Below are 16,884 nucleotides of genomic sequence, written 5' to 3' on the forward strand. Positions count from 1 at the left end.
GAAAATATAGAATAATTTTTATTCAACATTTTCTTTCAACTCTTCTGTTATTATTCACTTTTTAACTGTTTATAATTTATAGAAGGAAAATGGTAATGTTTCATTAATGCCAAAAAAGAAAGAAAAAAACAAAAACAAGACAGATAAGAAAAAAAACAAGTTATTGTCCCAAAGCTGGTTGCAAAATGTTTTATTAACTTAACCTGTTTGATACAAAATAATTCTCTAGGCCTTAGAGTTTTCACAAGCTGGGCGTATAATTCGATACTAAGAATCTCAAATTGAATAATGTATAAAGCTTCATCAAGCGAAGAGTTTGTTTATATTATTTGTTTTGTAATCGAAGCTCCTTTGTCTATACTGGTAACTTAGAAACTTTCACAATCTTTATGTATGGTTTCCTCCTCTTCTCCTCTTTTTTTTTTTAATTAATTAATTTTTTTTTTTAATTATTTTTTTTATTAATTAATTCCTATTTTTTTTCCCCCTCCATACAAACATCAAAGGGTAAAATGATCCTCTTAAATCCGACGAACAAAATTTAACCATTACCAAATTGGGAGATTTGACCCCACCAGTACAGCTTTTTTTTCATATACATATACAAATACAAAAGAGAAACATCCACGAGAATTCATAGAAACTATTTATACTATTAAAAACCACTAATTTTTTCTTTGCGACTTGAAACTGGACATTCTACTTCATCTAGTTCATTTGTTTTCGTTTTTGTTTTTCTTTTCAAAAAGAAAAAGGATAATACCACAAATAGCCTCCTCTTTGATCCTACAAGATGGACTATCACGGAATCACTAGAGGAACCATTCGTGGTGAAGCATTAAAGAAATTGGCGGAACTTACTGTTGAGTTTGTTCCATCAAACTTGAAAGAAATCAGCACTGGGATTCAAAAGGATGATTTTTCCAAGCTTTTGACTTCTACTCCAAGGGAAATCCAACATCGCAAGTCAAGTATCAATGGCAGTACCGCCAATGGCGGGAATATAACTTCGGTCGCAATGGCTCCAAAGGAATATGAAGTATTGCTTGCCTTGTGCGACTCTACTAAAAAGACCATGAAAGTTAGAAACCAAATCAAGATCTTAATTGACAAATTCAAAGTCTACTTGTTTGAGTTGCCCGAGCAGAAATTTGCCTACGATATAGTTTCCAAATCAATCACTGTATCTCCTTGGACATTGTTGGGTGAAAAATTGACCACCGGTTTGATTAATTTGGCTTACCAATTGAACAAGGCACATTTTGATGAAGTTGTTGAAGTGTTTCACCAATTTATTGAGAAATTCTTTGATAACGTTGAGCCACAATTCTCCAACTTTTTGACTTTGCTGGGTTTCATTGAAGGGTTGAATAAGAATGCCCAATTCTTGAGCTACTCACCAAGAACGTTTAGAATCTTCACCAGCTTGGATGCATGTGTTGATAATGTCGATTTCCTTAGCGATATAGAGAATTACTCGGACTACTTGTATGATGAACCAAATGAATACAAGGAATTAACAGAACGCGATTATGCCATCAATTTCTCACCAGTCTTCTACCTTGAGAAATTGTCCAAGTTGATGTGTTCCATAATCAATGGAATGGTGGGTAATAAGAATCAATCATTGTTGCATTTCATTTTGACCAAGGTTGCAAACAAATATAATGAAAAAGAAAACGGAATTGTTAACAACAACAGCAGCAACCCCAACAACAATGGCCACTCCCAAGGTCACGCCAATGGAAAAGCCATTTCAAATGGTGTTGCATTAAAGGACTTGGAATTTTCCAAACCTCACATGGACATCATCAAGTTCTTGACTGAGTTAGCTTTGAAAAAATTGGAGTTTTTGGACAGAGGCGAGACTTATATTGTTTACTCTACTTTCAACCGTTTAAAATTAGGTTATTTGGCAAAGAGTTTCAGTTTGCAAGTGTTGAGCTGTGGAATGTTTACTGATAACTTGGACTTGAGGACTTCGAAGAATTTATTTAGATCTTGCATTGAGATTCGAGATGTTATGTTGGATCCAGACTTGGGTTTGACCGTATTCGAATTTGGATGTCTTTTGGTATTCAAAGATGAATCAGTTGGTCCTTCGTTGACTAGGGTGTTTACTTCTGTGGTTGCAAACCCAAAATTGCCATCTCCCTATTGCTTAGAAGCTTCGAAATCAGTTGGCTTGGGGACCAAAAGATTACCTCAAGATTCTGTTGTCACCACCATTTATTCGTTAACCAATCTTCTTTTTGTTAGCAACGAAGGATTGCAATTACCATCCAAAAGTGCAAGAAGAGTTATTAGAAACACAACAGGTTTGGAAAATGGATCATTTAGAGATATGTCACCCTTGTCATCAAGAAGAACTTCAATTACTTCATTCTCACAAGCATTTAGTAAAGGTGGTAATTCAAGTGAGTTTGATGAAAATGACTACAAAAGAGTTTGCGAAAATGCAATTATAGCAATCATTGAAATCTCCGAGGCTTGCGATGACGAAACTGTGCCAGCATTGGCTTGTACCATATTGTCACAAAAGGTAACCAAGATTGATTCACCAATAGGCTCATTAATTCTTAAAGGGTTAAGTTATTGTGCTCCATTTCTTCCAGAGAAGGAGTTTATTATCTTGGTTAGATTATTGAACAAAATGACATTCGATGCTGTTGAAAAGAAGAATGTGGCGTTATTGAATAATTTGAACGAGGCCAAGATTTCTTTAGCTCAGAAATTGAAGCAAAGCAACCCCTTGTTTAAAGTTTATTTGCACGAGCTTTTAAAAGCCATTATCAGCAAAGGTGATGTTCAGCAATTAGAGCATCATAGATCTCATAACGAGATATCGGAAATTGGTGATCAAATTTCAATCTACTTAAAGCCATTGGCTGCTTTATTACCCGATGTTCGTTTGGGACAAGAACCTTTAAAGGTCAAGGATGCAGAGACAATTAACTTATTCAGAAATATCTGGTTCAATATGGTTGTTCATGGTTTTAATGTCAACTCGAAAAATACCAGATTGTTTAGAGAGGAATTGGAAAGAATTGCATACAATTCACCTCCTTTAGCATCCCATTTGTCATGGGATAGGACAGAGACTTCTATTGAGTTGAACACTGTTTTGAGAAGAGGTTCTTCCAACCACAATATTAAGGACCATAGACTGTTTCTTGGCAACATTTTTGAAGTTCACCGTAACTTGTCGTACCCCAAGTTGATGTTCTTATCTGCTGCAGTTTTTATTGAATCATTGAGAGTGAGAAGTGGAGATTGCTCTACAATATTGTTGTATTTCACCGACCCATCAGTAAGAATTTCTGGAGTTGAAAAGTATTTGAGATCTATTTCTTTTCAAATTGTTAAAGAGTATATTGCGTTGATAACGACTGGTGCCAATAGGCAATTCTCAGCTGATCATATTGCTGAGCAATTAACCAAGATGTTAACAATGTTTACTTACTCCATCCCCGAAATGCAAGATGCATCAGTGCAATGTTCTGATTTGTTGGTTAGCAAAGTTCCTTCTTCATTGTGCCATAAAAAATCTTTATTTGCACTTTTCGATTTACTTACATTATTGTTTCAAAGTATTGCCGATGCCGATGTCCATGAATACGAGCCAACAACAACTTTCCGTGCAAGATGCACTGGAATCAAGATTGAGTTATCTGATGATTACAAATGGAGATGCTCTACATTCAATAGGTTTCATGAGAAATCCAAACATTGGATCAATTTGTTGTTGTACAAATCCAATGTTGATGTCAAAAGTTTGATTCAATCGTATGTTTCTGCTAATGAAGAGCTAAACTTTGATGCCCCCATTCAGTTTGGATTATCTTTTGCGTTAGAGATGGCTGGAAACATTTCTTCTCACGATCGTGAATTATCTGCAATTACCTATGCAAATACTTCAGCGTTGGACAGTTTGCCCACAATTGTGGCTCAGTTGAACTGGAGATCGAATTTTGTATCGCAATTGATGAACAATTTACCATTGAGAACTGATGAGGAGTCGGATCTTGCCTTTAAGCTGATTAGAGAAAAAGGTTTTAAAATCAAGACGAGATTATTCAACTCAAGTAGTGTTGATCATCCTACAAATGATGAGATTATGCAGTTATTGAGTGAGATTGCCGGCCTTGCATTAATGAGCGATGTCAACAATGCCGAATTGGTTCGGTACATGATTGAGATTCCGTTTATCATGTTTGAACCATCTGTTATGATTACCGCTAGTGGTGTTTGGTTTGCTGTTATGAAAGATAAACCTTCATTGAGTATGTTGTTATTAAGTGAGGTTTCCAAGAAATGGGAAGAATCCATAGAGCTCAGGAAAGGTCTTTTTTCGCAAGAACACGATATTGTGCATCCTGAATTTGACAAGATGGAATATGCTCCAAGTAACAGAGTTGCAGTGAATAGACTATCCGATAAAGCGCAAAAAAGCTTTGCACCACATTTGGAAATTATCAGGTTGTTTTCAAGTAACTTTGAAGCCACACTCAACCAAAGTGATCATTTGTTGAAGATTTTTACCAGGTTTGTTGAGGTTGGATTGCAAAATTTGAAATTTGCCTCGTACCATCCACTCTCGAGGTTAGCTAGATTTGAATTGATCAAGTTTTCGTTTGAAGTGTTGCTGTACCATATTAAATTGGGAAGTAGAAGTTGTTTGAGCTTGACCAACTTGATTTTTGATGGTGCCTTGACTTGGTTTAGACAAAGAAGCACATTCCCATTTGGTGGTAATAAATTGAAATTTAAGAGCGAGACTGATGTGATGAAAGAAGTTGCCAAGATGGCTAGTGCCATTTCGGCTAAGCTGGCCGAAGTTGATACCAAAAAGGGAATCTTTTTGCATTTTCTCGATGATGAAATTTACAAGTTTAATGTATGGATGACTACATTGAGCCCCGTGGACACCTCGCGTACTTTGGTTAGTCATCAATTGACACCTGCACAAGTTGCAAAAGCTTATAGCATTGACCCAATCTTAGCCATCAATTTGGCAATGAGATTCAAGATTAAGAATGTTGATGAGCAATTGCAAGAATTGATCATTAAGAACCCGTTGCCAGCAACTTTTTATCCCGATGCAGTGCAATTTTTTATTGGTATCAATGCTGGAACTCATATGCCCTCTTATCAATTGTTGTTTTGGTCAGCGTTGGCACCAATTGATGCCATCACATTATTTTTGCCTCCATTTGGTTCCAACTCATTTATTTTGCAATATACTATGAGGTCATTGGAAAGCCATGATGTCAACTTGACTTTCTTTTATGTGCCTCAGATTGTGCAATCCTTGAGACATGACGCTAAAGGGTATGTAGAGAGGTTTATTGTTGAAACCGCTAAAGTTTCCCAGTTGTTTGCCCATCAAATTATTTGGAATATGTTGGCAAACAGTTATAAAGACGAGGACTCAACAGACCCTGATGATTTAAAGCCTGTGTTGGATAGAATTCAGGAAACAATGTTGAATGAATTTAGTGAAAAAGATTTGCAATTTTATCACAAGGAGTTTGGGTTCTTTAACGAGGTTACCGACATCTCGGGTAAATTGAAGCCGTACATTAAGAAATCGAAAGCCGAAAAGAAGGCCAAGATCGACGAGGAGATGGCTTTGATTAAAGTTGAGCCTGGTGTTTATTTGCCTTCTAATCCGGATGGTGAGTTGGTTGATATTAATCGTAAATCTGGTAAACCATTGCAATCGCATGCCAAGGCTCCCTTTATGGCCACATTCAAGATCAAGAAGGAAGTTACTGATTATGATGTCAATGGACAAGCACAAAAAGTTGAGATTGAGAAATGGCAAAGTGCAATTTTCAAAGTTGGTGATGATTGTAGACAGGATGTGTTGGCTTTACAATTGATTTCGATGTTTAGGACGATTTGGCAAGATGCTGGTTTGGATTTGTATGTGTTTCCTTATAGGGTCACAGCAACTGCACCTGGTTGTGGTGTTATTGATGTGTTACCAAACTCAACATCGAGAGATATGTTGGGAAGAGAAGCAGTTAATGGGTTATACGAATATTTCATTACCAAGTTTGGACCTGAGAATTCGATTGAGTATCAGCAATCGAGAAACAATTTGGTAAAGTCTTTGGCTGCGTACTCGATTATTTCATACTTGTTGCAGTTCAAGGATAGACACAATGGTAACATTATGTATGATGAAAGTGGTCATATTTTGCACATTGATTTTGGTTTTTGCTTTGATATTGTTCCTGGTGGTGTTAAGTTTGAAAATGTTCCTTTTAAATTAACGCACGAAATGATTTTGGTGTTGGGAGGCAGTGACGAGACACAAGCTTTCAAATGGTTTGAGGAGCTTTGTATAAAGGGATACTTGGCATGTCGTCCATATATGGAGATGATTGTGCGTACTGTTACACCAATGTTGGAGAGTGGGTTGCCTTGTTTTAAAGATACAACGATTAAGAATTTGAGATCAAGGTTTGTTCCAAACAAGTCTGAAAAGGAGGCTGCTGTTTATTTCAAAAAGTTGATTAAGGAGTCGAAGGAGAGTTTCTACACTAAAGGGTATGATGAGTTCCAGAGACTCACCAATGGTATTCCTTATTAAGAAAGATTCTAGTAAAGAGTGTTGAAAAAGAAAAAACGATATGTGGGAGTGGAAACGGAGGAGCATGAGAAGTATCAGATTGAAGGAATGGGCGGGGAACGAAACCGAAGATTACATTAGTTATAATCTGTTTAGTTTGTCTCTGCATCTTTTTTTTTTCTATAAATATACAAGAAGTTGGCGTTTGTTTTACTTGAATTGTTTTGTTGCATAGAGTGTTTCTTATTCTCTTGTATTGTTTCTTAGATTGTAAATATCAATGTATCCGACAATCTTTTCCTTTTTCTTGAATTTCTCTTTGATCTTGTTTCTATTTTAGTTCACGTTCTATTTTTTCTGTTGTTTTTCTTTTTATAAAAGATCAATTCTTGTATATTTATCATAGTATTTGGAAGAAGAACTGAAAAATGGAAGTTTAGCTATTTTCGCAGTAATGATGTCATCGCCGTTGTGTATTTCATGCACTAATTGCAGCAACTGCAACACAAAATCTTTGTACTAGCTAGTCCAGGACTTTATTCGAGAATGACACTTGCAACTATTGCTGTATTTTTCTCTTACTCTTAATTCATACCGACTATTCTTGTAGATACTACGCCCTGTTGACTAAGAAAAAAAAAAATCAATACTATTAGCGGCAACTCTTTCACCCCCCCTTTCACATTTCTCTCTCTATCTTTGCCCCACAAAATAAAATAAGAATTTAATACATAAAAAAAGACTCTTGAGAAAGAAGAAAAAAAAAAAGAGAATAGTGTTTTGAGTACTTATTGCTGTTTCACATAGAGGGGGGGAGGGAGGCAGTGCTGCTGCATAGTTTGTTGGTTTGATGATTTAAAAGCTAAGAAAAATAGAAAAATGGCTGGTTTTTTCTTTTCTTCTTATAAGTCAATTGGTAGCTGCAGATTGAAACAGGTTTTGTGTTTGTTTACATGTATGTGTGTATATATATATATAGGGAGTGTTTTAAGACTGTTTGTGATTGATGTTGACGTAGTAGACTTTGATGTGCTGAAGAGTATAAAGAATGAAACAAAGCCTGTTATGATGAAGTAGATAAATATGAAGTGGGATTTGGGAAAGAAAAGAAGAGTGCAAAAGCTGAGAGAAGAACAAATCAAAAAAAAAAGAAAAGAAAATTAAAAGTAAAAGTAATTGAAAAAGAATGAATAGTAAACAAAGTTAATGCCAATGCCTGCTTAGAAGAAGTTTTTTGAAGAACTGACTGTAGTTTAATTGTAATCATGGGAATCTTCTCAGAATAGATACTAGCTTAGGCAAGAAATTTTAATTGAATGGTAAAGGTGACGAAACGCGAATTACCTTGAGCATCACTATCCAAGAATAATATTATTATTTGGAGGTTAAGATAGAGTTAAAAATAGAGAGTAAAGCCACTAGAGTGACACAGTTGGAGAGACAGTGAGTACCCTTTCAGTAAATATTCTTAGCCTTTCCTAATTTATTTCCCGTGACGCGCGAGCTATTGACACGTACAATCTTCTGTGTATAAGTCAGGAAATATGGAGACAGTTAAGGCGATTATGATGCTACAAGTGCTGAGTCTTTTTGTTTTTTTCGGGTAATATAAAAGCTTGTGTGGTAAAGAATGGATCTGACGGTGAGGTGGAGTGGGAAAATTGTATGTGAACAAAACAAAGAACCAAAAAAAAAAAAAAAAAAAGAAACAAATGGAGGAAAAGAATCGTTATAAGTTGTACACGTGACTTACTCCTAAAATAAGTTTCAAAAATAGCAACAGCGTATGTTGACTATTCTGTCGTGCTTTTGTAAACACACATAAATTTCTATCATAAAGTACAGCACACCACAATAAAAAGAGAGAAATAAAAATAAAAATAAAAATAGAACTATAAAAAAATAAATTAAAATTAATCAACAGTTTTTCAAAGTATTGCAGTACAAAGAGACAGAGTGAATACTTTCAAAATTAAATTAAATAAAATAAAATAAAAATTAAAAACAATTAAAAACAATTAAAAAAAATTAAAAAAAATTAAAAATAAAAAAAACTACGGTGATACAAAAAGGGCGTGGGAGAAACCACAGATCATACTAGATATTTGGCTTCATCAATAATCACCCCAACTAGAGACTTTTACAACCTCTATTAACCCTTTTAACAATCATCAAAAACTTTCATTACCATCACCACCACCACAACCACAACAACACTAACAACCATCACGGAGAGTGTATAGTTTATAGCACCTCCATCTGAATTTCACACCTGCTCTTAATATAGAGCAAAATAAAGAAATATACCTACCCAGTATTAACCCTGGCTAACCCCGCCCCCTTCGATCTCAGATCCATAGAACAGAAAAAAAAAAAGAAAAATCTAACAACCAAATATCTTGTTACAAACTTCAACATTTATTGAGTTGTATTTTCTTTATTAATTTTTCTATATCATTTTGTTCGAAAGCTCCACTTCTTTTGCTTTTTGAGTTCTAAATTCATTATCATCATCATCATCATATCGTTAGAGCTAGGACCAACATATCGATTTATCACTCACTCGCTAGGCCTTTTTTTTAAGAAAATTTCTTTAATTCTTCTTACCATCAACCAATTTGACTTCAGGAATTACCATCTAGCCTTTTAATTTAAGAACTAAGATTAAAATTAAGGTATTTCGAAAAAAAAAAGAAAAGAAAAGAAAAGAAAAGACAAAAAATTTTTAAAAATCAAACAACCTTGATCTTTAAACTTGTATTCTCCAATCTTTCTTCCCAATTTATCTTGATTCGTGGACAAACAAAAGTAAACCGGGAATATACAAACGGTTACCGCTCAAAATGTTGATTCTAAATACAATTTTCCTTCTTTGCTTAGCCAGTTTCACCAATTTGGTTTCAGCTACAAAGTTGATCAAGTCTTCGTCGCTTTTAACATGTATGGATAACTCCCAGTTCACTGCATCCTACTTTGATATTGTTTTTTACCCAGAGAATAACACTGTGTATTTCGATATCAATGCCATTTCCTCCATCGACAACAAAAACGTTAGTGTTTACGTGAACTTGATTGCTTACGGTCTCAATGTTTTACAAAGAAACGTGTCATTGTGTTCATTAGACTACCAAGAAACAGGTAATAGCAAAAATAACCCACTTTGCCCATTGACTTCGGGACACTTGAACTTGGACTCCTCCTACGAGTTGGGGTCCTCGGTCACCAAAGAAATCCCAGGCGTCGCATATACAATTCCAGACTTGGATGCTAGAGTTAAAGTCATTGTTTACGACGACTCAGACTATACCCAATTGGCATGTGTCGAGGCAACATTATCCAACGGAAAAACAGTGCAAACCAAGTACGCGGCATGGCCAATTGCAGCAGTATCGGGTTTGGGTGTTTTAACCTCTGGTGTTATCTCTATTATAGGCCACTCTAGCACTGCCGCCCACATTGCGTCAAACTCAATGTCTTTGTTTATCTATTTCCAATCCTTGGCAATTACTGCTATGATGGGTGTTGCAAGAGTGCCACCAATTGCAGCCGCTTGGGCACAAAACTTTATGTGGTCCTTGGGTCTTGTTAGAGTTGGATTTGTCCAGAATATCGCCAACTGGTACGTCCAGTCGACTGGTGGAACACCAACAGATATTTTAAAATCTTCTTATTTGTCAATCTCTGTGCAAAAGAGGAAATTGATCAAGAGAGCTGCATTGGAGTTGTATGACCACTTTGCTTCAGAAGCAAAGCAAAAATTGGTCAAGAGACTCGATGTGCAAGTCGACTCAGATACTTTTGGTACTTCGGATAATCTCGATCCAACCTTGTACTCAACCGATGAAAAAAATTCAGATGGCAAGATCTTGGTCTTGCGAGGAGTTCAAAGAGTAGCTTATTTGTTGAGCATTGAAATCACAGACCTTTTCATGACCGGTATTTGCTTTTTGCTCTTTTTTGGTTTTGTTATGATTGTTTGTCTCACCTTGTTCAAGGCACTCATTGAAATCTTAGTCAGAAGCAAAATGATGCGCGAGGGCAAGTTTAACGAATATAGACAGCAATGGAATGGTGTCATCAAAGGTTCCGTTTACCGTTTATTGATTATTGCGTTGCCACAAATCAGTCTTTTGTGTATATGGGAGTTGACAACTAGAGATTCAACAGGTACCGTTGTTGTGGCCGTTTTCCTTTTAGTATTGGCATGTCTCTTGTTGCTTCAAGCCGCGGTGCGCGTGTTTTTATTGGGAAGAAGATCTGTTGGCCAGTTTAAGAACCCGGCATACCTCCTTTTTGGCGATGGGAAATTTCTCAATAGATTTGGTTTCCTCTATGTTCAATTCAGAGCTGATTGTTACTGGTTTGTGTTGGTGTCCCTCGTCTATATCTTTTTGAAATCACTTTTTGTTGCTGTTTTGCAACAACATGGAAAGCCACAATCTGTCATTGTTTGGGCTATAGAATTGATTTACTTGGTATTGGTATGTTGGATACGTCCATTTATGGATAAGAGAACTAATGCATTCAACATTACCATTGCTGTAATCAATTTCATCAATGCCTTATTTTTTATGTTCTTTTCAATGGTGTTTGGCCAACCAAATGTCGTATCTTCAGTAATGGCGGTGGTTTATTTTGTTTTAAATGCCGTTTTTGCCTTATTCCTATTATTATTTACCATCATCACATGTGCATTGGCCTTGGTTTACAAGAACCCCGACACAAGGTACCAACCAATGAAAGATGACAGGGTCTCATTCCTTCCAAGAACAGTTAATGATAAGACTGGTGGACCAGGTGGTTTGAGTCGTGATGACGATATGGAGTTAATGGCGTTGGGTGCTACAGCAATGAAGGGTCATGAACATGGTGGAAAATCCCGAATGGCTGGAGATTCATCAATCTATGATGAGGACAATTCCTTTGAAAATGAAGGCGAGTCTGTATACCAAAGAACGCGAAACTTGAGTGGTCCTGGTCTTTCATCTACTTCAGAATCAGCATATGAACCATCAAAGAGAGACTCATTTGTCAATGTAGAGCCTACACAACCAAGCTCTACCATTGTAGGTAATCCTTACGCTGCACTTCCAACAAATGCCGGGGGTAACGCTGGCGGACCCAGCAATAACAGTACAGGTGGATTTAGTTTCGGTCAAACTGGATCATACCAAGGAAGTGCCTCAAGTCCGCAGAATCCATACTTTAAATCCACTTCATATCAGCAGCAGTCGCAGCCCTACCAGCAAAGAAACCCACGTTTTAGGTAAGGAGAAAAGAAATAAAACTTGAGGAAAAGAAGGAAAAGAAAAAGAAGAAGAAAAGAAATAGAACTTAAGGAAAAGAAGGAAAAGAAGAAGAAGAAGAAAAAGAAGAAGAAGAAGTTACTTGCCAAATGTAAGATGCATAGTCCATAATGCATGAATAAGTCACATAGTTTGATTTTATAACTTTGCAAATATCTATTTTCATTTCAGAAAAAGTTGAAGGAAAAAGAAATGAATTGTATTCAAATATTGATTAGTGAGACGTTGGATCTCCAATTGCTATTTACGGAGACGGATGTGTTTCTACGAAAATGTCATCCAATAGGCGAGTAAAGATTAGTTTTTTATTGTATATTATAGTTGATTTTATTGCAGAAGTTTATTTATCATTGTATATAAAGCAATGCAGATTTGTATTTAAAACATTTACTCTGTTTTGTTAAGTATATAAAATGCAAGGATGAAGGATTGAACCTCGTTTAGGTACATAAACCTTTTGGTGTCAATGCTAATTTTTCTTTTCTTTTTTTTTTGTTTTTTTTTGGTATTTGCTTATGTTTAAAGCTATGCTTGACTTGGCGTTACATTTTCTAGTTTCATAGTTCAATTACTGGGAAATACAATTACAGCCACTTTATTTTTCCAGATTTTGCTGTGTCTATTTAATCTGTGGTGGTACTGGTTAGTGTTTTGTTATCTAGCAAGAACTTACCCATATATTTTCAAACTTAAATTCTCTCTGATGTATTATCCAGCGTGAAAATGCATTAGTTACTTGGATCTATTCATTCTCATCCAACATCTTGTATTGTAAATTAGATTTGCTGTTAAACGCGATCAATATGGTTGATGATTGAGAAAATAATTAACAAATGTATGAAAAATTGCATCCTGGTATACATTGGTATAGATGATGATGAAAAACAAAGTTGTAGCACCATGTTAGCATAGGAAATGCAAAAGGAGGAAGGTAGAAAAATTGTAAACTGGTGCTATTTGGATTTGAGCAGTTCAAGGTGATACTGTTATCACCATTTAGGATAACAAGATGAAGATGACTGTGAAAATTGAAAGGATCCAGGATTTTGTTTTTCCAATTTCTCAATGAGAAACTATATATCAATGGTGGATTAATCACTGACCGATAGCCTAAAAAAAGTAATATAAAAAGAAAAAAGACATATAAAGACTTGAAAAGACGTTTGAATTAAAAATTAACATAGCATAAAGCCCTATGTTTGTGCACTTGAGCCCTTCTATTCGATTCAAAAAGTGTATACCAATATTTTGTTTTTACCCTTTTGCTTGAGCTCCTCCTTTTCCCATTCTTCATTCAATGCGTACATCTCACCATTCTCATTCAAATAATACTCTTTTAACGGCTCTGATTCGTGTCTATCTCCATAGAATCCTCCTCCGGAACGCCGACGCTTATTGAAATTGTCATCTAACCCGCGGCGATCATAATCAAAATTCAACTCTTCCAACAAATTTAATCTCGATATGTACAACGTGGTCAAAAACATGGTTAAATTGGTGATCCACAAGAATGTCGAGATTATGATAAATGCACCGTTGGCTCGACGCACCAGCCAAATCTTTTGTGTTGCATACCGTGCCAATGGGAAAATATAGGCAATGATCAAGATAAATGAAACTAATTTCATTATTGTTGCCACAAGACAATAAAAGCTTCCGTTGCGTTTTTCATAGTTGATAAATTGTAATGTGAATAGCACAGCTATGGCAAGTGAGATTGAGCCATCAGCAATAAAGTATCTATATATACCAACGGAAACGTCATTATCGTATTGAAGCAACACTGAAGCAAGTACAATCTCGATTATACTGCAAAATATTTCAAATAAATACAAGATAAAGTTGGTGGTAATATTTATTGTTTTTCCGTAATATTCCTCGCCGAATCGGTCAGCTTTAAATGAAATCAACGGTCGACTCATGACATTTTTGACCAAGTCATGTTCCAACTGTTTTCTTCGTGATAAAACACTAACATTATCAGGGTCTTCTTCGAACTGAACTGTTTTTTTCCCAACTTTTCTTTGACTGTTTAATTTCTCTGATGGTTGGGGCATTGCTGGTAGTTGACCAGATTGTTGCAAAGCCAAATTTGTATTTGGATTTGGATCAGGAACTGGAATTGGAATTGGAATGTCAGTTACCGATGCGGGGTACGGTAAAAATCCACGTTCTGATTGCAAATGACGAGAAGTTGATGCATCTTTTGGCGGAGGTGTTGGACCTCGAGCTATATGGTCTTGAGGAACTTGAACACCTCGAGAAATCAATCGAGCTGGCCGTCGTTTTTTGGGCAAATTAATAGTTTGTTTTGGGTTGAAATCCTCTCCTTCTCTTTCCTCCAAAAATATATCATGGACATCCTCTTCAAGGTCATTATTTGGAAGTGGTTTATATCGACTCCTGCCATCAACGTCATCATCAACATCAACAACTCTCGATGAGTAAAATGGTATTATTGTGTCCAAAGTCATTTTACTCGACGATTGCATATCCACGATATCTGTGTTTGTGGGAGTTGTATTGCGTGACCGTAGCCGTGTGTTTGCATTGTTTTGAAAGTCAAATCGTGAGACATCACTAACTACACGGAACTCGTCTCCCCCATAAGGTCTGAATGGTGGTGGCATATTTAGGATGTAAGAGTAAGTAACTTTCCTTTGAATAAATAGAATAAAGAAATAAAAAGAAAAAGCACTCTTCTTGAACGGAAGAACCATATAATAATTACAAAATTTAGACGAAGTCGTGGAGAAAGAAGATCAAGTTCAATTTAGGTCTGTTTACATTTTCCACGTACTTTAATATTGTGTAACAAATTCGGTGCATGTGCCGCAAACCTGGGAAATTGAGTCCAAATTTGTTTGAATTTTTTTTTCTGTCTTTTTTTTTTTTTTTTTGGTTAATGTTTTCTCTCTAACTTCTCTCCCACGCGGAAGCACTTACGGCTTAGGCTCTTTTTTTTTTCGAACACTTATAATCTGGAGAAGAAAAAAAAAAATTAGTTGAACGTTTTGCAGCCATTGATTGAAGAAACAAATAAAATAAGATTTGAGAGACGGTAATGAAAAACAGACTATACATAACACATTAGGATTTTTTATTTTTTGGTTGAAAAGATATTGAAAGCTAAGCTACGAGCGACCTCTGTGGGGTCAACTGATATGGCGTATTGTTGACGTGAGAAGCGGATGCAGATGTCGATGTCGGTGTCGATGCAACACATCGCTCACGTCTTTGTATTGAATGCTCAGAGATTGGCGCCAGTGCACTTCTCGCAGTGGCACTAACTCTATTCTGTTTTTGAGGGATGGGGTGTTTGATTAATGATGGATTAGATTGCATTTGCGTTCCACTCGTAGAGTTAATTTCATTTCTCGAGAATGCCGAGTTATCGATAACAAAAGGGTTCCTTGTTTTATGCGCAGTACTCAAGTTGGTTTGATCAAGTCTTGAGTCTTCTTCGTTGAAACCTCCTCCACTGCTGTACGAGATATTTTGGCCACTGCGAATTTCTCTTTCGCTTTCCAGCAAACCATTTTCGTCACTTCCGATCGAAGCATAGTTTGAAGAGGCAGATATAAAATCATTGGTGTTAAATGGTGTTATTTGATCAGATACCCCTGTCGATTGAGATCTAGCATGTCCTGACTGCTGGAAATTAAAAGTATCACTATTGTTGGAATTGGGTTGCAGTCTGTGCATTTGATCGTGTCGTTGATCGTGTCGTTGGTCGTGTGGTCTTTGTCCTGGTGTTGGTGCTTGACCTGCATCTGGACCTGCAACTGGAACTGGAACTTGTTGCACAATCACTGTTTGATCATGCGGTCTTCTGACACTTCGAAAGAGCAGAAACATAAGTGGCCATCTCATCATTCTCCAAAAGCCATTTCTTCTACGCAAAGGTTGCATTTGGGGTTGTTGCACTGTTTTGTTGACGTTGATATTCTGATTTACTGTTTTTTTATTCTGTGGTTGTTGGCCATATCTCTGTTGGTATTGACTCTGCAGTTTATTTTGATACTGTTTTTGTTGATAATTCAGAGTACCTGTTGTTGTTCCTTCTGTTTTCCTAGTATAATTGGGATTGTTTTGGTTTCGACGTTGATAATAATCACTGTCTTTTTGACGAGACTGTTGATTAGATGAATTATTATTTTGATAATTTGAAGATTGTCCATACTGCAGTTGTGATGTTGATGGTGATGACTTTTTTTGAGGATTTCTCGAAGGTTGTTGGTTTTGATAGTGTCCACTATATGTATAGGGTGACAGAGCATAAGCCTTGCCTTTATTTGACCTTGTTTGTGTGGTATAGCTGGAGCCGTAACCTGTAGAGCTGGAGGATGCGTAGTTGCTATATCCACGACTGCTATAACCTCGACCACCTCCATAACCACCTCCATAACCACCTCCATAGCCACCGAATCCGCCTGATCTTCTGCCGTACATTTTATGATAATATTGTAAGTTTGTATATAGGTAAATAGTTAAAATAGTTGTGATGTATAGAGCAGTTTTTTAAATAACAAAAAGAAAAAAAAAATTTAAAGAGATTTGAAGTTTTCTGAACCAAGTGTTTAATTGCCCTTTTATATATGAATATTTCAGATTGTTATGCATCGTGATGCATAACAATCTGCCCCTTGGGTTCTACTTTTTGAGAGATTATTTTGTGGGTACGGAGTGAGTCAAGATTAATTATTTGTGTGTGTGTGTAGATATTGTTAGTCTATTTTGTGGGTGAATGAATATAGCTCCGCTGTCTTTAGTCATGTAAAGAGAATCCGTAACCACACCACCTGCGTGGGGTAAAGAGGGCCTAACGAAGCAAACGGGGATAACGGAGCTAATAGAGCTAATGGGGCTCATGGGGCTAATAGGACTAAAACGTATGGGGGTGCGAAGCCTTTGGTGGTGGTAGTGGTCGTGGCGGCTGTGGGTAATGGTGTAAGAGTCAAAGGTCATTGTGTATGCAATAATAGTTTGCTGATGATT

The 16,884-nt window shown here is 36.4% G+C and overlaps 4 protein-coding genes across 4 annotated transcripts; 2 read left to right on the top strand and 2 right to left on the bottom strand. All coding sequences in view use genetic code 12, as the record gives it.

Annotated features, from left to right (window-relative positions):
• Positions 1-793: 793 nt before the first annotated feature.
• Positions 794-6,601, top strand: STT4 (phosphatidylinositol-4- kinase; the record flags this gene model as incomplete). The annotated part of the gene is made up of 1 exon (XM_001525323.2): positions 794-6,601. One exon carries the CDS (start codon positions 794-796, stop codon positions 6,599-6,601), a length of 5,808 nt encoding a protein of 1,935 aa, XP_001525373.2.
• A 2,822-nt stretch (positions 6,602-9,423) lies between these two features.
• On the top strand, positions 9,424-11,850 carry FLC2 (Flavin carrier protein 2; the record flags this gene model as incomplete). Its single annotated transcript, XM_001525324.2, has 1 exon — positions 9,424-11,850. The coding sequence occupies one exon, from the start codon at positions 9,424-9,426 to the stop codon at positions 11,848-11,850; it is 2,427 nt and encodes an 808-aa protein (XP_001525374.2).
• A 1,262-nt stretch (positions 11,851-13,112) lies between these two features.
• Positions 13,113-14,516, bottom strand: PVL30_002801 (uncharacterized protein; the record flags this gene model as incomplete). The annotated part of the gene is made up of 1 exon (XM_001525325.2): positions 13,113-14,516. The coding sequence occupies one exon, from the start codon at positions 14,514-14,516 to the stop codon at positions 13,113-13,115; it is 1,404 nt and encodes a 467-aa protein (XP_001525375.2).
• Positions 14,517-15,015: 499 nt separating this feature from the next.
• PVL30_002802 (uncharacterized protein) lies at positions 15,016-16,338 on the bottom strand (the record flags this gene model as incomplete). Its single annotated transcript, XM_001525326.2, has 1 exon — positions 15,016-16,338. One exon carries the CDS (start codon positions 16,336-16,338, stop codon positions 15,016-15,018), a length of 1,323 nt encoding a protein of 440 aa, XP_001525376.2.
• Between the last annotated feature and the right edge of the window lie 546 nt (positions 16,339-16,884).

The sequence above is a fragment of the Lodderomyces elongisporus genome, chromosome 3, assembly GCF_030384665.1.
Source record: "Lodderomyces elongisporus chromosome 3, complete sequence".
Taxonomy (NCBI): domain Eukaryota; kingdom Fungi; phylum Ascomycota; class Pichiomycetes; order Serinales; family Debaryomycetaceae; genus Lodderomyces; species Lodderomyces elongisporus.